Source organism: Oryctolagus cuniculus, chromosome 8 (assembly GCF_051225735.1).
Source record: "Oryctolagus cuniculus isolate XC-2025 breed Fujian yellow rabbit chromosome 8, ASM5122573v1, whole genome shotgun sequence".
Taxonomy (NCBI): Eukaryota; Metazoa; Chordata; class Mammalia; order Lagomorpha; family Leporidae; genus Oryctolagus; species Oryctolagus cuniculus.
Genome location: NC_142874.1, coordinates 129,583,149 through 129,606,271, shown reverse-complemented (window position 1 = coordinate 129,606,271; position 23,123 = coordinate 129,583,149). Strand labels below are relative to the sequence as shown.

At 38.5% G+C, this 23,123-nt stretch overlaps 1 protein-coding gene across 14 annotated transcripts in view; it reads right to left on the bottom strand.

Annotated features, from left to right (window-relative positions):
• EPHA5 (EPH receptor A5) overlaps positions 1 to 23,123 on the bottom strand; it is a 366,701-nt gene that overhangs the window by 11,700 nt on the left and 331,878 nt on the right. For 12 of the 14 annotated variants that reach the window (XM_017347528.4, XM_017347529.4, XM_008267805.5 and 9 more), the window contains 3 exons: positions 18,936 to 19,085; positions 7,044 to 7,237; positions 2,014 to 2,169 (listed from right to left, as the gene is read on the bottom strand). In XM_017347528.4, the coding sequence (XP_017203017.4) occupies positions 2,014 to 2,169; positions 7,044 to 7,237; positions 18,936 to 19,085 (500 nt within the window). Of the gene's footprint in view, positions 1 to 572; positions 2,170 to 7,043; positions 7,238 to 18,935; positions 19,086 to 23,123 lie in introns of those variants that run through there. The other 2 variants (XM_017347530.4, XM_089302712.1) reach the window with 1 other exon arrangement.

Sequence of the window (23,123 nt, the reverse complement as noted above, 5' to 3'; positions counted from 1 at the left end):
AATTACAAAAAATGCAGTCAAAAACACAGTGGACAACTGTTGAACTCTGCAAGACATTAGCTTCACCGGAGTTATGGCTTTTTGTTTCAATTCCTAGTCAGGAATATGTTCATGATTATAGGCTCCAGGATTATGAAACAATCGACTCAAGTGGATGAACATTCTCTGAACAGGAAGAACTTAAATGTGTAAAGCTGCTTATGTCACTTTACTGTCTTCAAGTAAAATGATTAAAACACAAAAATATTTCCAAGAATGTAATACAGCTAAAGGCAATAAGCTGGGAAGAACCATCTTGTAAGAAGACAGAAGAAGTTGTCCTGTTACTGATTGAAAGAAAACACAGAAAATGAGGAGAATTTGGGGACAGCAATGCAGACAGTAAAGTAAATACAAAAGAATGAAAGGAATAAGAAAAAGTGAAATCATAATGCTAAAATATTTAGTTTATTTGTGGTATTTTGGGCCCCCCCCAGAGATTAAGTAAAATAGATAATTAATACAGAGAACATTCTTTATAATTATTCTATGAAGAAGCTAAAATGTAGAAGATGTGACTATAATGAATGTGCTATTTGAATAAAAAAGAGGCTTTGTTTAATGCAAATAATTTTATTGCATATTTACAAGTAAACTGACATTGGGTAGAAGAAATACCTACAGTATCATTTTAATATAAAATGACAAATGACTTTAATAAATTAAAATGACCATTTTTACTGAAAAATTAAATAGCAATCATGTAAAAATATTTTTAAATTATCAGTCAATTTTCAGTACACTATTTTAAATATAGCACAAATGAGTTCCTTGAGTGTCCAAAGAAATAATGAGCAAAGCATATTTGCAGTCAAGTAGATATGATTTGGTGGTGACAGTGAGAATGGGGTTCAATAAATTAAGATTGCAAGCTGAGCGCTGGTTGACTTCAGGTCCTCTTACCTAGTGGTATGAAGGAAGAGAATGCTGAGAGGGTGACTTTAATGGGTGATAAATGGTGGTACCCTGTTACCTTTTGTGGAGATGAGCAATGAACTCAATGAATTAAAGAATGCCAGAATCAAAGAGATGGTGAGAGTGATTGCTTAATATTCGTATTATGTGAAGCAGTGTAATAAGGAATGTGGCTTAGTGCTTCAGAATATTCTATCATTTTCTAATCCTCACAACAATATGTTAACCTTTCAATTTGCAGGTAATTCGAAGTAATTGTTATAGTCACAGGTTAAAACCTTATTAATGTTAATGTGATCTAGATGGAACCACCATAAGGACAGTTAATTTTCACAAATAACAATTAGGCTAAAATAATTACACATACAGAGTATTTAATAAAATACAAACAATGTACAACCTTAAAGAATTTAATATTTAACTCTAGTGATTTTCATTTGATAAGATTTGATAAACTTTATCTTAAACGTGCAAACAGAAAAGGGCACAATTGGTTCCACTGAGATTGTAACAAATAACAAATCAGAGGCAGGACTGCATATATCCTTAGATTGTAAGAATATAAGGTGCACCATTCAGAGGTTAAGTGGGATTCCTGCCAGGAACACTTTCTTTAAGCTGTAGTTGCCTGGGTGGTATATGAAGAGAGCCAAAATTTATGAAAGTTTGGTTGTTAGGTAGGATTAGCCACACCAATTGTGCTTACAGTTTGTTTCGTTTCATATTTACATTCATAAACATAGCTATCAGTATAAAAACTTGTCAAGAAAACATCTTTTCCACAACACAAAATACCAGTATCTTGCCAAGGATCTGTGAGTCCAATTTTTCAAATACTCAAGTGCTATTTGTTTGAAGCACAGAGGCAAAGATACCGGCACAGAAGCATTAACCATGCAGTTGTTAACAACACGGGCTAAAAAAGATGAGGCATCTTTGAAAGCTGCCACACAGGGACAAAGATTAACTGATTTCATACCTTGACCTCATCCAGATTGGTTTCTGAACATTTTTCTTTGCCCTAGCAATTATGTAAAAATTATCAGAAAAATTACTCACTCCAAGGTCACCTGAGCCACAGCGTCCATAGAACTGTATCCATTTTCCATGAAAATCTCTGTATACCGGCCCATCTTGATTGCTTCTAGCCATTCACCTACTGATCTGTAGGCCCCCGATCCTAGTGGGACATGTTCTGCCAATAAATTAGATACTCTAAAACACAGAAAACATAAATGTTAGAAGCAATACTTTAACTCTTTTACAGCAACATTTATTATAAAGTTAACTAATTTTCAATTGCTATTTGAGTCTTTAAGTATACTTGCCGGGCAAAAATATACAAGTGTAAACATGAAAGAAAATGATCCAATAGACATGATGATACAAAATCAGTCCACAGAGATTTTACCCATAATTAATGAGGACTTTTAACAAGTAACTTTTCTACAAAGTAAAATAACAGCTAAAGATTTTATATAGTATAAACACATAGACAGGAGGGCAATAAAACTACTCTAAGCCACCATAATGGTAGTTGCCATCTCATTATAATTTTTTTCAATCCTACAATATGTATAACACCAGGAATGAACCCTAGTGAAACTGTGGATTGTGAATGATAAGTCCATGTAGGTCCATCAAGCTATAATAAATATGCCATTCAAGGGGTGGTTGTTAATGCAATTGAAGAAGTGAAGACTGTGTGGTATGAGGTACTTTTCACTCAGTTTGGCTGAGAATCTAACCTAAAATTGTGTTCAAAAGTGGTATACTAAAATTGTTTCAGGTAAAGAAATTTATCTGTGAGTATTTTCTACTACTTTTCTGTTTATTAAAATAACATAGGAAATGATAATCATTAGATATATTTGGAGTTATTCCTGTAAATCAAATTGTTTCTAAACTTTGCTAGAGGAACTCATGTTAATTTAAGCTCATTTCTCAGGAAGTCCAGAAATTATTTATCCTTTACTCATGCTCTTACATAAGGAAGCTTAATTATTCACCTAGAAGTAGTAAAACCTGGAAAACAAAATGTAAACCCAAATATACCATAAGATACTTTTAACTATATTAAGTTCAAATTTTTTGGCCAATAATGATAATAACATGATGATGGTGGTGGTGGTGGTGATTTGTAGAAACATATCTTAATGAAGTAATGAAGAAAAATGGTAAAAGGTACATGTATCAAAACATAAAAAAATGCAGGTCCATAAACAGGAAGTTACTTAAGTAAATTTCAACTGTAAGGTGCAAGACACAAATATTTTTTTTTCTACATAAGCTTTCAGCACTTCCTCACATTCCATTTATACTACAACCTACTTGTAATTTTTTCAAATTCAATTATATGAAAATTTCTCTCAGGTAGCTATGATCTCTATGTTGCCAAAATCCATGGACAAAATTCAATCTATAAGTGCCTGATCTCTTAGAAATATTAAACTACCTTAGCCGGCGCCGCGGCTCACTAGGCTAATCCTCCGCCTAGCGGCGCCGGCACACCGGGTTCTAGTCCCGGTCGGGGCGCCGGATTCTGTCCCGGTTGCCCCTCTTCCAGGCCAGCCCTCTGCTGTGGCCAGGGAGTGCAGTGGAGGATGGCCCAGGTGCTTGGGCCCTGCACCCCATGGGAGACCAGGAAAAGCACCTGGCTCCTGGCTCCTGCCATCGGATCAGCGCGGTGTGCCGGCCGCAGCGCGCCGGCCGTGGCGGCCATTGGAGGGTGAACCAACGGCAAAGGAAGACCTTTCTCTCTCTGTCTCTCTCTCTCACTATCCACTCTGCCTGTAAAAAAAAAAAAAAAAAGAAAGAAATATTAAACTACCACATAACCACTTGCCTCTCCAAAAAGTTATTTATTTATTTATTTAAAAACCAGAATGTCAGAGAAAGAGGGAGGGAAAAATGAGAGAGAGAGAGAAACAGCGAGAGAGAGACAGGTAGAGAGAGATATATATCTTCCATCTGCTGGTTCAAAGAGCCTCACCAAACAGGTCTGGGACAGGAACTCCGTTCTGGTCTCCCACATGAGTGATGGGGCCTCAGTGCTGTGGCATCTTCTACTGCCTTTCTAGGCTTGTTGCCAAGAAGGTGGCCAGCACACACTTAAGCACTCTGATCGGGGATACCAGCATCCTAAGCCGTGGCTTAACCTGCTATGCCATAATGCCAGCCCCTATCATCCGTCTCTTGAAATGCGGTTTATAGATTGTTACAAATAAATCTTACTAATGTAAGTGGATAACAATATAGCAAGCTGGGTGTGGGGTATATGGGAACTCTGCACTACCTCACAATTTTTGTTTTGTAAATTTAAAACTATTCCAAAACAAAGTTAAAGGAAAACAGAGATCATACTATATCTCAACAGTTTTTGAACCACTATTTTCTCTCTTTTTTTTTTTTTTTTTTCTGGCTACCAGGACCTCATGTGTACTTGGATTCTCTTGACTGTTCTTTGCCTGTTATTTCTTATTTTAAAATCAGGAGGGAACCATGACTTGGCCCTACATCTTCTGTACTCAGGCTATCATTCAACTCTTGTTTGGATGACTTTACCTATTTTGAAGGCTTCAAATAGAAATCTAATTTTTCAAATTTTATATATACACTAGAATACATATTCTTACACCTACTTTTTTCCTCCTCCATTCTCTTAGGAATATCACCCAACATGGCCAAGCTAAATTCTGTACCTTCTCCCATTCCACTTCTCCTGAAGCACTCCCCGTAATAGAGTATGATGCAAGTGTCCACTTTGGCTGCCCTCATTCTCAGCATAATCTATCATGGTGCATACTATCCATTCTACTTCCAGTAGATGTCACACCTATTTCTTTATCTCATTTATCACCACTATTTCCAAGACAGCACCATGCTCACCTGCACAATAGTTCAAGTCTCCTAGTCATCTTCTTGAATTCTATTCTCAATCCCATTCCAAAACCAAACACAAGTTTTCTTTTGAGGTTTGTTTTTATTTTGTGGACTCCATAAAGACAGATAAATAGGACTATTAGCTTAATGTTATATACTAGGCACATAGCATACAATATGACACCGAGTTGAAATATTAGTGAATAAATGAACATATTCTCATAATTTTTAGTCATTAAGCAATGGAATTCAAGAATTTTTAGAGATCAAAGTGTAAGAAAAAATATTTAGAAGGTAGAATCATTGAAGGTGAAATTATGGAAGAGTTGCAATTTTCTTTTGTAATAGCAGGGTCTATAGTATGATCATGGCAATGACAGTTCAAGAAAGGTTAGAGAACAAAATGACTGAAGAAATTTTCAAGGTATTGAGAGATATATAAGTATCACCTACATGAACACTGAAACCATCAAATCTTGTAACAGGATAGGGATGGAGTGCAAATATGACAATGAATAAAGAATGAATATCTTCTAGAATTTGGCTTTGCAAATGATTCAATAAAGGAGGGTAGTTAATGCTATGGCCTAAAGCTACATTTGTTTAAATAAAACCAAGCAAACTCAGTCCTACAGAGTGCACACAAGGAAACACAAAAATCTTTAGAGGATTTTAAGCTGCTCTTAACTACTATAATAATGCTCATGTAAATTAATGCAATTTCAGAACATTGAGCATTTCCTTTTAATATTTCATTTCCTTATGTCCATTTGTGACAGCATAACTAATTCAAACAAACAAATGAAAGAAAGGTCTAATATTTTATAAACAACTTAAAAACAGATACTCAGGGAACAATGTAAGGGACAATTGCTAAGAAGATGGATTTTGCAGTTGCTGCTAGAGAAAGTTAATGATGCCTGAACAGAGTGTGAAGATTCATTCCTCATTTGTATTTAAAATGACTTTTGCCTAGTAAACAAGTGTTATGTCAAAATCATAGAACTTATGTAACTTTATCAACAAATTGTTTCTCATTTAGTTAATGCTAATAGGCAGCCAATTCAGTCACTGCCACAACATTCTTTCTATATAAATATACAACTGCCTCATGTATAGGGAACGTTTCTTGCATGGAATCAAATGAATTCATTTTTTGAGAGGATAATTCTACTCAGATAAACAGAAAAACATGTTTTATAAGTATGAAACATTATTTAAATTCATTTAAGTATTATGCAGAAAAGTAAAAAAATATGGTTACTTGCTCATAACTTTTATCCATAACTCATTTATCAGTTTTAAGTCTATATTAAGCTCATATTAAGTGATTAACTGAGTATCTCTTACAACTGTTAAGCGCCAAAGAGTCTCCAAAGTTGTCAATTTTCATAAAATATGAACACTAAAATGACGTCATAAGTAAATGACAAGAACTAAAGTACATTCTGAAGAAATCAAAGAGTAATTAGTTTGATTTTTTTAAGATTCTGTTTATTATTTGAGTGTTAGAGTTACAGAAAGATGGAGAGACAGAAAGGTCTTCCACCCACTGGCTCACTCCCCAGATGGTTGCAATGGCTAGAGCTTGGCCGATACAAAGCCAGGAGCCAGGAGCTCCCTCTATTCTCCCACATGGGTGCAGGAGCCCAAGCACTTGGGCCATCCTCTACTCTTTCCCAGGCCATAGCAGAGAGCTGGATCATAAAAGGAACAGCCAGGACAAGAACCAGCACCCAGTGGGCTGCCAGTGCCGCAGGCAGAGGCTTAGCCAACTACACCACAGCATCAGCCTCTGTATGATATTTCTAACTTAAAATTTATCAGTGCTTAATTGCCTTTGCTTTATTGGTCATATAAAGTTGTCTCCTCCATTCACATCTATCCTTCAATGTACAGGAAGATACATAAAGGTAAGAGTTTTATTTTTATGCTACCTCACTATGGCTCCAGCTCACATATTTCTGAAACTAGCATGTTATAGTGTACTATTAGATTAGGTGACAGTTGCTTTTAAGTATATTTTATTCACTTTTATTTCACTCACTATAAGATAGTAACATTATACAAAAAGTCATATGCAAATAAATTAGCATCATATATACTCAGATTAGCATGTATACAAAAAGGAATTAATTGATGACATATTTGTGGCATTAATCTGAATTAGTTATTTTCAGGAAAAATGCTCATGCCTGGCTTTGTACCTGCTTGATGCATTAACCAATGTCTTCAGACTACTTGGGTTGCGTATCAGCTTGTCCAGCATGTTGACTATTTCATCAAACTTGGGCCTACTATTTCGGTCCTTCTGCCAGCAGTCCAGCATTAGTTGATAGAGAGCAGCAGGGCAGTCCATGGGGCTTGGCAGACGGTAGCCTTCCTCTACTGCTTTAATCACCTGCAGAAGGCAAAGCAAAATCAGAACCTCAACACTGCACATCTAACAGAGTAATCTGAATCTTTCCACCGTCCATTTTCATTCTCTCTTATCCATACTCTTGCAAAATCATGGGCATCACTATCTTTCCACTTCTACTAGCTGCAAAATAAAACAACATTAAAAACACACTATCACTACATGAAAAGCAAAGCTTTCTTCACATATTTTAGAAGTAAAATAAATGGCAATCATTTTTATTGAAAATGTTGGCAAAGGGTAATTTGTAAAATTAATTGACATAAAATATACAGTTCATGTTTTATTTATCCTTGCATTCTGGAATCAAACAGAGATTAAATTTTCTAGTGATTTCTCCCAAAAGTTAATGTCTTTTTAATGAAAAATATGTGCAGAGCAACATTTTTTAAAGTAATAGAACTGCAATTTTACTTCAAAAGAGACTTGTGGATGGTAAATGATGGATAAGTCAAAGGCTAAATTAGCATAACTGTCTCATGTATCATTTAATAATATCAAGCTTTGACTGTTTATTATCATCTGCTGATTCTGTCGGGAATTCTGAATGACTGTCTAGTAGCATAAGCATTACAAATGTCATTGATTTTAACCATAACCACATATGTGTGCATCGGTCTAGTTGTGATGCTGTTTTATTGGAAATGGTTGTAATGTGGCTGTTACCATCAAAATATCTAACTCCAGAAGAGAACTGCACAGGATGCTTCACAATTCATGTCTTATTCAAACTAAAATCTCCAATATTTGAGAGACACCAAAAACCAATATCGGTGAACATATTTCTGATATCTTAGAATGGATATATCTTTAACAGCTGAATTGGTTACATTTTTCCAAGGGGCATTTAGATTTGGTCAATGGAAAAAAAAATGAACAGAAGAGGAATTTTACAAAGATAATTCTTAATGACTGGAAAGAAACCAGTCCCTCTGTGATAGTCACTGGCACCTGAGTAAGTGCTGCTGCAGTGGGAAAGAAGATGATTCGGCCAGTTTGAGATGTGTCTGGCACAGGAGTGGCGGGGGGCAGTAGTCGAGAGCAAAGGAGTTCAAGCCCATCACACTGGACGGCTGTGTCTATTATCATCAAGTAAGCAAGTGTATGGAGGAGAAGCTACCAGGTGTAATTCAGGCTTCTCTTATTCGAGGTGAGTGGAGAACACCCAGATGGCAATTTGCAGGGACCTTGCTGGCGCACAGGATCTGGGCTGATAATCCACATGTGAGGGTCATCAGCGATTGGTCACAGCTTGAGGTCGGTGTAGTTTATTTCTCCACAGGAAAAGCCTATAATAAAGGTTCCCGAGAAGCACCAATAATTATGTGCAGAGAGAGAAATAAAGTACTCAAGGACTCTGAACATCAGTGCTCAGAGAAATAATTGGATCACTACAGGCAAAAGATCCAAGGGCCATCTATCACCTTAATTAACTCACTTAACTCAAAAACAATTATAGGAAAATCATAGAAAAAATATTTTCAACTGTAATGTCTGGCTAACATAGCCACTGCATTAAAACTTAACAAATATTGAAAAAAATGAAATCATAAAATAATGAAGAAGAAATAGAGGGTAACCAAAATCACACACAAACACAAAAGGTAAAAATGCTGAATAATTTTTGGAAGCTATCCTCACTGGTAATAAACAACACTAAAAGAATAACAAGTATCATTTGCACTCATGTATTAATGGAGATTCATTAGTTTACTTTTTGTAACATGTCTTACTGCTGATAAGAATACTGAGTATTCTCTTTAAGGACATCTTTGTCCCAAAATAAGAAGTCCTAATATAGCTAGTATGAATCATGAAATGGTTTCAGTATGCAATGATAATGGTAATTCACATTTACTTAAATTATGATTTATTTCACAATGTGCCTTTTCCCCAATGCTATTATCAATTAGTTCTATTTTCTTCTTTCGCACTTATCTAAAAATAGTCTTAACTACACTTAGCACTGACTTTTATATGTTACTATGAAAAGAATAAATTAAATCAATTCATTAGTTTTACAGCAACTTAATAAGTTATTTGACCTGTGAAGTCATTTATAGAATCTGTTACTTAATCACTTTTATTTTCAGGTAAATTTGTATGTAGAAATATGACTTCCTGTCAATAAGTTAACTTAAAACTTGACCCAGATAATTAAGTCTCTAAACGTAACTGTAAATTCATCTTTAGCATTTATCTTTAAAGTAGGAAGTATCGCTTCAAATTTTGTCTAGAATTGTTGAATTGTTTTCATCTTAACTATTGTTCCCTTCATGGTTTTAGTCATACATGATAGTACTAGTACTCGATTGATTGGTGAAATCTACCTACATCAACATGAGTTCCATTTAGGCTGTGAACTTTACCATAGAGTTTATACCATACAACCAGATGAGTCATAATCTCAAATGACTTCCTCATTACTACTATATTTGTTAATCTGGATGTTTGAGATGATCAAAGGGAGGCAGACTTCTTAAGACAATTAGGGCCAGTTCAGAGGTGTTACATCTAAAACATTAATGTAAGTCATGCATTTTCTTGGCATTGACACGTAAATATTCTGAGCACAATTTAAAGAATGCCACCTTTCCTTTTTAAGGCTTACACTCCAAACACTATAGCCCTGATATAGTATTGTTTTAAAGATTTATTTATTTATTTGAAAGGTAAAGTTACAGAGAAGAGGCAAGGGGGGTGGGGCAGAAGAGAGAGGAGAGAGGTCTTCCATCTGCTGGTTCACTCCCCAAGTGGCTGCAAAGGCCAGAGATGGGCTGATCTAAAGCCAGGAGCCGGGAGCTTTCTCTGGGTCTCCCACATGAGTGCAGGGGCCCAAAGACTTGGGCCATCTTCTACTGCTTTCCCAGGCCATAGCAGAGAGCTGGATTGAAAGTGGAGCAGCCGGGACTTGAATTGGTGCCCATATGGGATGCCAGCACTACAGGCAGTAGCTTTACCCATTACGGAAGAGAAGTCCATGGAACCACGGAAGAGATGCTCTCTGGAAAACAGGTCTGTGCTAGAAAAGGGGCAGAGTGTGACCACCATGCAAATGTGTCTCTGAGATCTTCATCTGCAGAAAAGATACCTGATCAATGAGCTTCACTGCTGCACTCTAAACGCTTTATCACATTGGCACCAAGGCCATGCTTTGTATAGTTTCCTACCAGCAGTCACTGACCATGGTAGGGACAATAAGACAAGTCACTCTCATGAGGCCAGGGACTCCCAGGACAGGCCGTGTCGGATTAAGGATTCCCCAGGTGTTCCAAATTCTTTTGAACTGCAATTCTTTCTCACATGCTTGCACCCAATCATCCTTTCTCCAATCTCATTGTATCTGGGAATAAAGAAGTGTCATACATTCGGATCTGACTAAAAGGTCCATGAGAGTCTCGCAGGCATGGAAAGCCATGACACGGTGGCAAAAAAACAATCTAAATGAAGGATCCTGGCGAACAACACTCCAGCAGAAGGATCAGGCCATCAAGGAGAGAGGCGCCTTTCTCTGAAGGGAGGAAGGAACCTCCACTGTGATATGGCCTTGACTAAACAAATACAGAGTTGGTGAACTCAAGGGGCCTCCATAGCCTAGACAGCTCATAGCAAGAGTCTCGGGTGATTGCTGACGTCATAAATAAGAGTGCCAATTGTTAAATCAACAACGGAGTCACTGGGTTCATGCTCCCCTCGCAGGATCTCTGTCCTTAATATGTTTATCTATGAAACTCAAAAACAACACTACTAGTCGAACAATACCCTATACCTGGTTCGGTTGTGTGAGTGCAACCTGTTGAAATCCCTGCTTAGTATAGACTAAATTGATCTTCGGTATATGAAGGTAACCGAAAATGAAACGTGATGAAGGGGGGAGAGGGGAGAGGAAGTGGGTGAGGGGAGGGCCATGGGAGGGAGGGAGGTTGGGGGGAAGCCACAACAATGCAAAAGATGCATTTTATATTCTACTTAAAACTATTGGTTGAGCTATGTAATTAATACACAATTACTCTTAGGTGTTTAATTAATGCTATAACTAGTACTCAAATAGTATTTTACACTTTATGTTTCTGTGTGGGAGCAAAATGTGGTAATCTTTACTTAACATACGCTAAATTGATCTTCTGTATATAAAGATAATTGAAAATTAATTGTGATGTGAAAGGGAAGGGAAGAGGGAGTGGGAGAGGGGAGCATTGTGGATGGGAGGGAAGACACGGGTGGGGGGGGGAGGCTATTGTGGTCCATAAGCTGTACTTTGGAAATTTATGCTCATTAAATAAATTAAAAAAAAATAAAAAAATAAAAATTATAGAAAAAAAAAAAAAAAAAAGAAGTGTCATAGACTGGTATCTTTTCAGTTCTCTCTTTCGTTTCTCCATAATTTCTCTTGCAAACACCCCCCCCATTCTAAGGATTTATTTATTTTTAAGACAGAGTTACAGAGAGAGGTAGAGACAGAGAGAGGTCGTCCATCCGCTGGTTCACTCCCCAGTTGGCTGTAACGGCCGGAGCTGCACAGATCCAAAGCCAGGAGCTTCTCCCAGGTTTCCCATGTGGGTGCAGGGGCCCAAGGACTTGGGCCATCTTCCACTGCTTTCCCAGTCCATCGCAGAGAGCTGGATTGGAAGAGGAGCAGCCTGGACTAGAACTGGCACTCATATGGGATACTGGTGCTTCAGGCCAGGGCGTTAACCTGTTGCACCACAGCGCCCACCCCCTTTCCCCTATACTAATAATCACATATATCTAACGTCCTCTTGGCATAGCTTCTCAGAGTACCCCAACTCCAGATTATCTCAGAGGGTCTCTGATGCAGACTGTGCATGTGTTATCTATATTTATCCTGCAGCAGAGTATCTACAAGGTGAGAATTATTATGCACACTCTGGAGAGGAAACACTTGAGGGTCCAGATGGTTAAGTAACTGTTCAGGTAACATAGCTAAGAAATGGTGGTGGTACCTCTCACATTCACAGATTTTTGACATGTAAACCTATCCTCTTTTCATCCTGGCATTGAGTTACATCAATTAAAATCAGGAATAAGTAACATCTCCCAGGAAAATTATGAGAGAAGAACCTTCCACAATAGAATCATATTTATGCCCCATAAAATCTACGTGTATGCATAAAGTTCACAGAAAATAGAATTAAAATAGCTTAAACAGATTTTTTGGTAAAATTTATTTTAAAAGATTTTATTTGTTTACTTAAGAGGCATAGTTACAGACAGAGACAGAGAGAGAGGACCTCCATGCACTGGTTTATTCCCCAAATGGCCAAAAGGGCCGAAGATGCACCCATCCGAAGTCAGGAGTCAGAAGCTTCCTATGGGTATCCCACGTGGGTGCAGTGGCCCAAGCACTTAGAAGAGGAGGGTTATACAGGGAACTTGGGCATCTGCAGTGCGTTTCTATGAACTAAATTCTATCTAAGGAGCACTATACCACTATTATTTGATTGAAATTTCACATATAGGGCTATTACTACAAACTTTGAGAATCACCACATATGACTATATATATTTTAATGTATTTCTGGAACTAATCTCAGATAACATAACACAATTAGATGTACCAGTACCGTCTCAAAGTTTCTTTCTTGTTTTCAATACTTATTAAAGAAATATTAGTATGTATTTTTCTTAGTGCATCAATCCTGACCAACACAGTTCCAAAGATTAAGGAGATCTAAGGAATTCTCAGTTTAGATTCTTTTCCTGTATAATCATTGGAACTGACAGAGAGTTACAGAATTCAAGGTATTCTTGGCTTTAAATTGAAGAATTTTATTTTGTTATTATTTTTGTTAAACATCAAGGTCCATGAATTTTAAGTCAAAGCACTGATATTTCTGTATCATTCTTTCAAAAGAAGTCAGACTTACAGTGAAGATACCAGTTCCAAAAAAAGTTACTTAGATCCAAGGGCAGCATTATCCTCAGAAAACCGGTATTACGTGGGACCGACGCTATGTCACAGTGAGTAAAGCTGCCGCCTGCCCTGCCAGCATCCCATATGGGTGCCAACTGAGTCCCAGCTGTTCCACTCCCAACCAGTTCCCTGATAATGTGCCTGGGAAAGCAGCCGAAGACGGTCCAAGTACTTGGGCCCCTGCTCCTGCGTAGGTGGCACAGAAGAAGCTCCTGGCTAGCAGATGGAAGATCATTCTTTCTCTCTGTCTCTCCTTCTTTTTCTCTGTAATTCTGCCTTTCAAATAAATAAAATAAATCTAAAAAAAAAAAAACCCAAAGGTACATTATATTCCTTTGTCCAATATTCTCACTTTAGACATTATTACACTGTGGCTAAGAAAGCTGAATCAGGTACTCATTGTCAAGTCCCAGTAATCTGCAGGATGAGAATTAAATTCCCCATACGCCTACTTTAGTTGGTAACAGTATTTTACCTGTTTGTTTTTACCATAAAATATTCCTGCTTTTATAGTTTCAGATGTAGGTGTGTCACATCAGACACTGAAACAAGGAACAGGAAGTGGATGAGACAGGGTCCACTACAAAGTATGTTGACCTCCTGTGGCGTTACCTCTTCTACCTGCCATCCAACCAGATCTGGGCTGCCAGAAGAAGTAATACCTGCTGGCTTACACTGTGTAGCACAAGGAATGCAGAGAAAACTGATTCTTACAAAAGTGACAACAATAATTCTAATATAACACGATTAAAAGATGACTTAAATGAATTTCTGAAACATTCTGAAATCCTCATGCTTAGTGGAATCTGTGTTCATACACTCTACAGCACACAAAAGAGAAAGACTGTCATTAAACACAAAGGCATAATGGAATGGGGGCTGGAGCTGTGGTGCAGTAGTTTAAAGCCCTTGCCTGAAGCACCAGCATCCCAATCCAGCTCTCTGTTGTGGCCTGGGAAAGCAGTAGAAGATGGTCCAAGTCCTTGGGATCCTCCACCCACTGGGAGACCTGGAAGAAGCTCCTGGCTCCCGGCTTTGGATCAGCACAGCTCTGGCTGCTGCGGCCATCAGGGGAGTGAACAATGAACCAGCGGATGGAAGACCTCTCTCTGTCTCTACCTCTCTCTGTAACTCTGTCTTTCAAATAAATGAAATAATTTTTTTTTTTTTAAAAAGGTACAATGGAATTGTCTTTGCTGGTTATTTTAGATTCTGAAAAATGTTGACACTTAAAATGTTTGCTGTTAATAAATACACTTCTCTCCAGATTACAGGACATTATTTTAGCATCTTAAGCTTGAATCAAGTTAATAGTTTGATATTTATTTTAAAATGTCTCAGGCCGGTGCCGTGGCTCACTAGGCTAATCCTCTGCCTAGTGGCGCCGGCACTCCAGGTTCTAGTCCCGGTCGGGGCGCCGGATTCTGTCCCGGTTGCTCCTCTTCCAGGCCAGCTCTCTGCTGTGGCCCGGGAGTGCAGTGGAGGATGGCCCAAGTGCTTGGGCCCTGCACCCCTGGGAGACCAGGAGAAGCACCTGGCTCCTGTCTTCAGGATTGGCGCGGTGCGCCGGCCGCGGCGGCCATTGGAGGGTGAACCAACGGCAAAGGAAGACCTTTCTCTCTTTCTCTCTCTCTCACTGTCTACTCTGCCTGTCCAAAAAAAAAAAAAAAAAAAAAAAGTCTCAGTCATTCTAGTTGATTTTTAGGATATGTTGTTACAATTTTTCTCTGTGATGGCAGCAGCAAATGTAAATCAAAAGAAAGCACTGCTGCATTCTGCCCCCTTGACAAAGAGGAAAGTCTTCTCGATACAATTTACATCGTCCTAGATGGACTGGAAATGTAACATTTTCATTTTCATGGTGGCAAAGTCCTTTCAGAATCAGAGTATTTGGGATACAGAGACTGTGGGATGTGTCACTTAGAACTGTCAAATCAGTGCTTCTACTTTGCTCTCAGCACTTTTTTCTAAACAAATATTCACTGATCATTATCTTCAAATACAGTTGCTTTGTCATGTTTCCTGGATACAAAATAGGATAGCAATTTTGGCATATCAAACTTAGTGCTATCTCTAAAACCTAAATGTCACTGTGATCATGGACTTGCTGAAGAAATAAGAAAGCATGTAACAGGCATTGTATTGAGAACAGACATTTTAGAAAGATCTGTAATTATATGATCAATTTCCAGAAACCTCATTCTAATTCTTAGAAAAATTTTCCAAAGCCAAAATATTATTTGTATTGTTATAACTTCCTAAAAACATTACATCAGCATCATCCTGGGTTTTTCTCAATAGTTTGAAATAACATTATCTGAAAAGAGTATCAAGACAGCCAATTGCAGAAATCAGGAAAAAGATTTACAAAGCAGTAATAAAATGCAAAGGAAGCAACTGTGAAAGTAAGATTGTCTGATGCCACAATGCCAAAGGAGCTACTGAGTATCAAATATTTGAAAATAGAAAGCAAAAATACATGGTGGAGAAACAGCATTATTACACAAGCTATAGGCTGCATCAAGAATGCTACTGGAACAGGAAGAGGTAAAGGATTAGGGAATTCATCCCACATCCTCACATCTTCTTGCTGCTACATCCTTCTCTGTGTAACACTAGTGCCCACCCACTGGAACAGTGTACACTGACTCACAGCTTTGATGATGGATTTTAGCAGGCAAATATATTACAGGCTGAGGTACAACTGGGTTCCTGTTGACTTTAAAGTCCTTGGTATATGAAATCACATTTGAGTTAGCCTGATAGTTTCAGGAAAAAGATGAGAGGCTTGTGAAGGGGTCTGTGGTGGACCAGCATAGATCGACAGACCTCCAGAAACAAGTGAATATGACAAGCCTGAAGAAACTTCATCTATCACCACTGTCTACTATGGTACATAATTTTATCTGTGACAGATATAAGTATGTTATGCATATTTTTCAATAATGAGGATGATCGGCTACAGATTCGGAAAGACTAGTAAGTATAACCAACAGAATCAAAATTTCAACTATCTTACATATGAGTACCAGTTAACTAGGCAAATCAGAGACAAACATTTCCTTTGAATGAAGCAGGCTCATGGTGGGGAACAGTGCTTGAATTCTTATGGGCAGAAAGCAAAACAATAATTTCACAAAAATTAAAGGGCATAATAGTCCTGAAATAAGACCCAAGATTAAGTTACAAGCAAAACCACATAGTGCTCTGTTGGTCATGTCAGCATTTGGCATTTATCTGAAGAATAAGAAGTAGTGAGTCTGGTCTCAGTCTAGCCTAGATCAATCCAAAGTAATCATTACATATTGAATTGAATATGTTATATTTTATATTCAATGAGAAGGCTGATCATTGACTGGAAATGAAAAGAAGAAATCAGACATAGATTCAACTGGAGACAGTGTGTTAGGTTAAAAAAATTTATTTTTGGAGAATGATGTTGAAATTCTTGGTGTAGCTTTCACTGTTTCTGTGTCCTTAAGAGTTATTTAACCTCACTATGCCTTTGTTTAGTGACCACAAATCAGGAATAGAAATAGTGCTTCTCTAACCACAAATCAGGAATAGAAATAGTGTTTCTCTAATGGGTGGTTAAATAAAAATATATAAATACACATAGCAGAAATTGAATGACAGATACACTATGGTTCTGCCATTAAATCACGAAGCTAAAGACAACAGAAACTATCTTCTCCCAGAATGAAGAAATACAAGACAGCACCGCCCTCCCCAGGTTAAGAGAGTGAGGCACCCAGGAAACCGACTGCAGCCGTTTCAGGTGACTTCAAGTTTCACCAGCCTGCTGTTGGCTTGCTGAGAGGCAGGGACCCACAGACACACTTGGCGGTTGCCATCAGAGAAAAGCAGCATGAAATAATTCTTGGGAAAGCTGCTATGTGGTCATAGCTTCACACCTGCGGACATCTGAAAGAAGCCAGGCCGGCTGCAGCAGCTTGTGTGGGAATCTCTACAGGGGGAGCACCAGGAAAGCATTCAACTTAGTAAAGCAGACCCCAGCGTGGTGCAGAAGACTCACAGACAGTGACCAGGGGCAAGGCAGTGGTCTTGTGCAAGTGGTGGTGGTAGGGGTGGGCATCTGCCTCCTTTAGGGGCCTCGTCCAAAGGAGGCCCCCATCAAAGGCCACTCATGCTCCTCCCTGGAGAAGTCACATCTGGGTGTCTGCCCACAGGCAGCTTCAACAACCTAATGCTAGGAAAGTCATCTTGCACTCTTCTTTGCTAACTCTTCATCTGGACCCCTCAAGAAGAACCCAGATGCAGACATTGGCAGAGGAGGAGGCAAAAAAATCTCACCATGCTTCTTTGTCAAGCCTCCTAACTAGGCGCAGGGTGACCTGGGGTTGTGGACAACACCATGAACTGATTTGAGATTGACTTTAAATCACACTTAATGTCATGTGATGATTTTAAAATGTGCACTTATTTAAGGGGAAGAGAGACATAAAGAGAGCTCTCATACACTAGTTCACTCCCCAAATGCATGCAAAGCTGGGGCTGCAAAAGGCCAAACTTGTGCCTGGATCCCAATTCAGGTTTCCCAGCTGGGCGGCAGGAACTCAAGTACTAGAGTCATCACCTGCTGCCTCCACCCGTCAGCAGGAAGCAGGAGCACAGCTGAAACGGAAACCCAGACAACCTGATGGGGGATCTAAGTGTTTCAACTGGCATCTTAACTATGAATTTAACCTGCACCTCTAACTTCTATAATAGAACATAGGTGCTAATACTGGCTTGGGACTGCTGTTTCAACACAATTTGGCTGGATATATGGCATATGTCCAACAATCCCTGGGACTTGCACGGGAAAGGAGAATCTTATAGAACATGGAGGGAAAAAACATTGGAGAACAAAACAATAATTTAATAAGTATATTATGGAGTTAGAACTGTTCAATGTACTAGCTTTACAAAGAAATTGTAAAAATATTCATTAATAAAGCATTTAAGACAGTATATGACATGAGGCTCCATAAATGTTTACCGCTTATATAATGCTTGCTATTTGAATGAAAAAGATCAAATTTTAATATGATACAAAATGGAAAGGCCTGCACTAAGCATTTAATGACAGAAAATACAAAACAAAGACCAAAGAACCAGGTGTCAGACCTCATATCATAAACATTTTGAAAGTGAGAAGATTCTTTCATGGTTCCCTTAATTCTAGGATTCTATTATAACAAGTATGAATTGTTTTTTCACTGTGGGAAAAAAAGTCTGTTTTTCTCCTCCAATTAAATAGACAATTCAACTCTTCTTAATGTGTTTTAATTTAAAGAAACATAGACTATTCTCTTTTGTCTTTTAAGAGCATCCACTATTAGATCAATATCACTCATCCTTTCAGTTTGAGCCTTAGCTGCCTTTATCAAATGCAAATCATAGAAATCTGCCTGTCAGGATTCATTCTTTGATGGCTCTTTCTTCATCTTTGAAAATGATACTGACATAAATTGAGTGAAACATCACTCTGGTGCAGCTAAAACTGTCTGGCAAGGGACTAGATTTTTATATAACTGTAACTTATGTTACTTTGTACTAAGACATCATTAGCTTTTGCATGAAGGCTATTTCGACAATAACAAAATGGGTCACAGGGTAAGAAAAGTATTTCATATTCTTTAAGGAACTGTCATTTTAGGAAATGCAAAACACTACAACTGTCTTGACTCAGAGGACACAGCATTTCTTTCCCAACTCGAGAGACAGTATTTCCATACTCACATCTTGATTGGTCATCTCCCAGTAGGGTCTCTCTCCGTAAGACACAACTTCCCACATTACAATTCCATAGCTCCAGACATCACTGGCGGAGGTGAACTTTCGGAAAGCGATTGCTTCTGGGGCAGTCCATCGGATTGGAATTTTGCCTCCCTAAAAGTGGAAAAAAAGAATAAAACAAACTCCTTGCATATTTCAGATCGATGTGGGGATATGGCTGTCTCATGGAGAAGGTCTGGACGGAGATGTAGCGTTTTTAAAGTGAAACTGTTGGACTGAACGTGGTCTCTTTTCACATCTCTCCGTCCATAAGCACTTGTAGACTAACTACTGATTGGTTGCGCAGAAGTTCTCTAGTTTAAATTCTGCTTGACTCGTGGAGCACAAACAGGACCTACAGCTCAATTACAGTACTCAGGATGGCAGCTCTAAGTACGGGAAAGCAGGGATCAAGCAGATCAATAAGTAAGACGCTAGGAATATCTGAGCATGAGTGAAAGACTCCAATTCCCTCTGAGCTGCTTTTGACACAGAAGATTTAAGTGCAAAGCCCATGCTGCTGAATACAATCTTAATAAGTTTACCAGTTAATAAGACAAGCATGAAGATCAGGTAGAAAGCTATTCTTTCCCTCCACATTGCGTCCTTTTTTAAATTTTGTTTTTATACAGTTTAGCCTAAGATTTTGGTATCTTGGAAAATTCAACCAAAAGAAAAAGTATTGAACCTGGGTTATCGGTAAAATATTATGATATTGTCAAATGTGAGATTTTTCTACATGGTGGAAAAATGGGTTTGATCTTTTTTTTAGTTCACATCAATACTTTTATATCCTGCTCCTTTCAGGGTAAAAATTTTCTCTTAAGTTTTAAAAGCAGCCCAAACTAGAAAACTAAGTATTTTACCCCAAAGCAAACACAAAAGGTCTCTCAAAAGTTCATAGAAAATGCATATTACAAGCTAACTGTGTGTGAAAGGCATATTTGTAGAAAGAGAGGGAGGGAGGGGAGATGCAGAGGGAGAGAGAGAATGGGGGAGGAGAAGGAGAGAGAGAGAGAGAAAGAGTGAGATTGGTTGACTGAGATATTGCTCTTCCATCCACTGGTTCACCCCCCCCCCCCCCCCCCCGCAGATGGCCACAATAGCTGGGGCTAGGCCACATAAGCCAGGAGCCAGGAGCTTCATCCAGGTCTCCTACGTGAGTGGCAGGAGCTCAAATACTTGGGCCATCTTCTGCTTTCCCAGGGACATTAGCATGGAGCTAACATTGGAAGTGGAACAACCGGGACTTGAACCAGCACCCGTATGGGATGCTGGTGTTGCAGGTAACAGCCTACCCACTGTACCACAATATCAGTCCCAATTTCAAAATGTCTTGTTCCAAATAAACTTGTCTTTAAATTCCATTTTTCCAGGAATATTCAAAGTACCCTCCTATTGAAAAAAAAAATAGAAAAGTAAGTTTCCAGTATTTTATTCTAAAAAAGACTAACATATGCCTTCCCATTTTTCAGGAAAGGAATTATTTAATTCATGACCCAGGGAAAAAAATGGAACTTAAATTGCTGTTATGAATCAAATTACAAGATATATGAGGAAATAACACTTTTGCATTATGCCTGAAATTATTCTGGAAGTTGAAGGTAGGTTCAAATTGTTTGCTCCTTAGATCTATGGCAATGCCATTTGAAGACAACTGTTCTGAAAATTATTTATTTTACTTTTTTAATTAAATAAAGGAAGCAAATCTCATGTATTTCATACATACAGTTTTAAGACCATAATAATACTTCCCAATCTACCTCCCCTACCACCCTCCTTATTTTCATTAATTAAATATTTTCATAGCTCACTCAAGACTTAGTTATTCATAGAACTGATGTTCTAAAATGTCCAATTAATAAGACTCTTCGGTTTGTATTTTCTTGAGTGTGTTAAACATCAGCCCATACTTTTTCTGCTGGTCCTCTGAGCATCCCATGTGTCATCAATAACATCCAAAGTTCCAATACCATCTCATCTCTAAGTACATACAATTCCTTCAAGCTGCCACCATTCCCCTCCTCAGAGTACATCTTGAGGGTCTCTGGATATCTGTTCATATCCCTGGCCTGAAGCATGACATACTGACACTGACCTTGAAGGATATAAATTTGCATGTAACTAAGACACCAACCAATCACCCTGGTAAAGAACTATTCTATGACCCCAAGTGCCAATTTTATTAAGTGCAACTTTTATCCCAGGAGAACTCTTAATTGAGCTTTCATTTAATGCAAATACTTGGACTGAAAATGGCAGTTAGGTCTAGAGGAGGAGACCTATCCCAGCATTCAATTGATTGATTTATTGAGCTGACCTTTGGAAGCCTTTGTCTGCTTGGGTAAGTTACACTTGTGCATTGAATATAGTGCAAATACCCAAACATATGTAGTCACAAAGCAACAACATAAGTAAAAAAAACAAAAAAAAAACTTGCTTTATAAACCATGAAATAAACTTCATTAGACTATCAGCAGATGTCTAATAATTTTAAAAAGGTGAATGAGTGGTGGGCATGTTGAGATGCTGCATGTGACACCCATATCCCATCCAAATTGGAGAACCTGGGAACAAGTCCCAGCTCTACCTCTCATTCCAGCTTCCTGTTAACGCAGGAAGGTAGATCTTAGCAGACAACAGATGATGGCTCAAATGATAGGGTCCATGCAACCATCTAGGGAGACCTGGATGGCATTCCTGGCTCCTGATGTGGCGTGGGCAAAACTTAGCTGCTGTGGATAGAATGATCCAGTGGATGGGATCAATCTCTCCCTCCTCCCACTTGCATGTTCTCTCATTCTCTCTATCAAGCAAATAAATTTTTAAATGTTGAATTCAATAAAACATGTAAGTCAGCTACCCAGAGTATGAGAACTAGGAAAACACTGCTCTGTTTAAACAAAAGGTAACTGAATTGTATGGCTAAGGGATCAAATGATGAATCCTTGATTTCAAAACAGGCATTCTGACACAGAGGATATCTAGCGGATGCCACTGAAAAGATTTACAATCAAATATGGGACCTTATGAGGGATTCAAACCCAGGAGGTACAATATCACAAACTGTCCAGAAAATTCTGTTGTAGTCAGGTTGGCAATCATCTATAGGAAAAACTCAATTATATACCCTATCATCAGGAAGCAATTACTTCACTGGAAAAGCGTTAATTTATGCTAATTATGACCACATGAGTTAGTGACTGATTTTCCATCGAGGGGGGCTTAACAGTTTCCATGGTATGTGAAAAAAGCAATTAAGCATTGCAATACCTCATGTCAATCAAAAATATTGAAGAACTAGGTCTTTTTTTTTTTTTTTTCTTTTCGACAGGCAGAGTGGACAGTGAGAGAGAGAGACAGAGAGAAAGGTCTTCCTTTTGCTGTTGGTTCACCCTCCAATGGCCGCCGCGGCCGGCGCACTGCGGCCGGCGCACCGCGCTGATCCGATGGCAGGAGCCAGGTGCTTACCCTGGTCTCCCATGGAGTGCAGGGCCCAAGCACTTGGGCCATCCTCGACTGCACTCCCGGGCCATAGCAGAGAGCTGGCCTGGAAGAGGGGCAACCGGGACAGAATCCGGTGCCCCAACTGGGACTAGAACCCGCGTGCCGGCGCTGCAAGGCGAAGGATTAGCCTTTTGAGCCACGGCGCCAGCCATGAAGTAGGTCTTTCTTCCAGCACAAGGGACATCCTTTATAAAAAGTTGGATCTAGGTATTATCATATTTATTTTATAAGGGCTTATACTATACAGCAGAGAGCTTAATCTACTCAATAATGCTATATAAGATATACATTCATATATATTTGTATACACATACTATATACATACATATATATTTGTCTTAATATAGGATCATTGGTCTTGGATTTTTTTACACTTAAAACTGTTATTTACTTTGTTGCATCCATTCTGAATTCAGAATATTTTTAGTATGTTTAGCTAAAATAAATGATCAAGACTGGGAAAGTGAATACTGAGTGTCATTGAGTTTAATATTTGAGTTTGCTGATTTCTAAAATGAGAATTATCTGATTTTGATCCTCCCTCTCTCTGCAAGACTTTGTTGGAGAGATGCCCTTTTGCTATTTCCTTTAACAGCTTTAAAAATTAAATGTCTCTAGTCTGTGTTTCAGAAATGCATTCTGTTA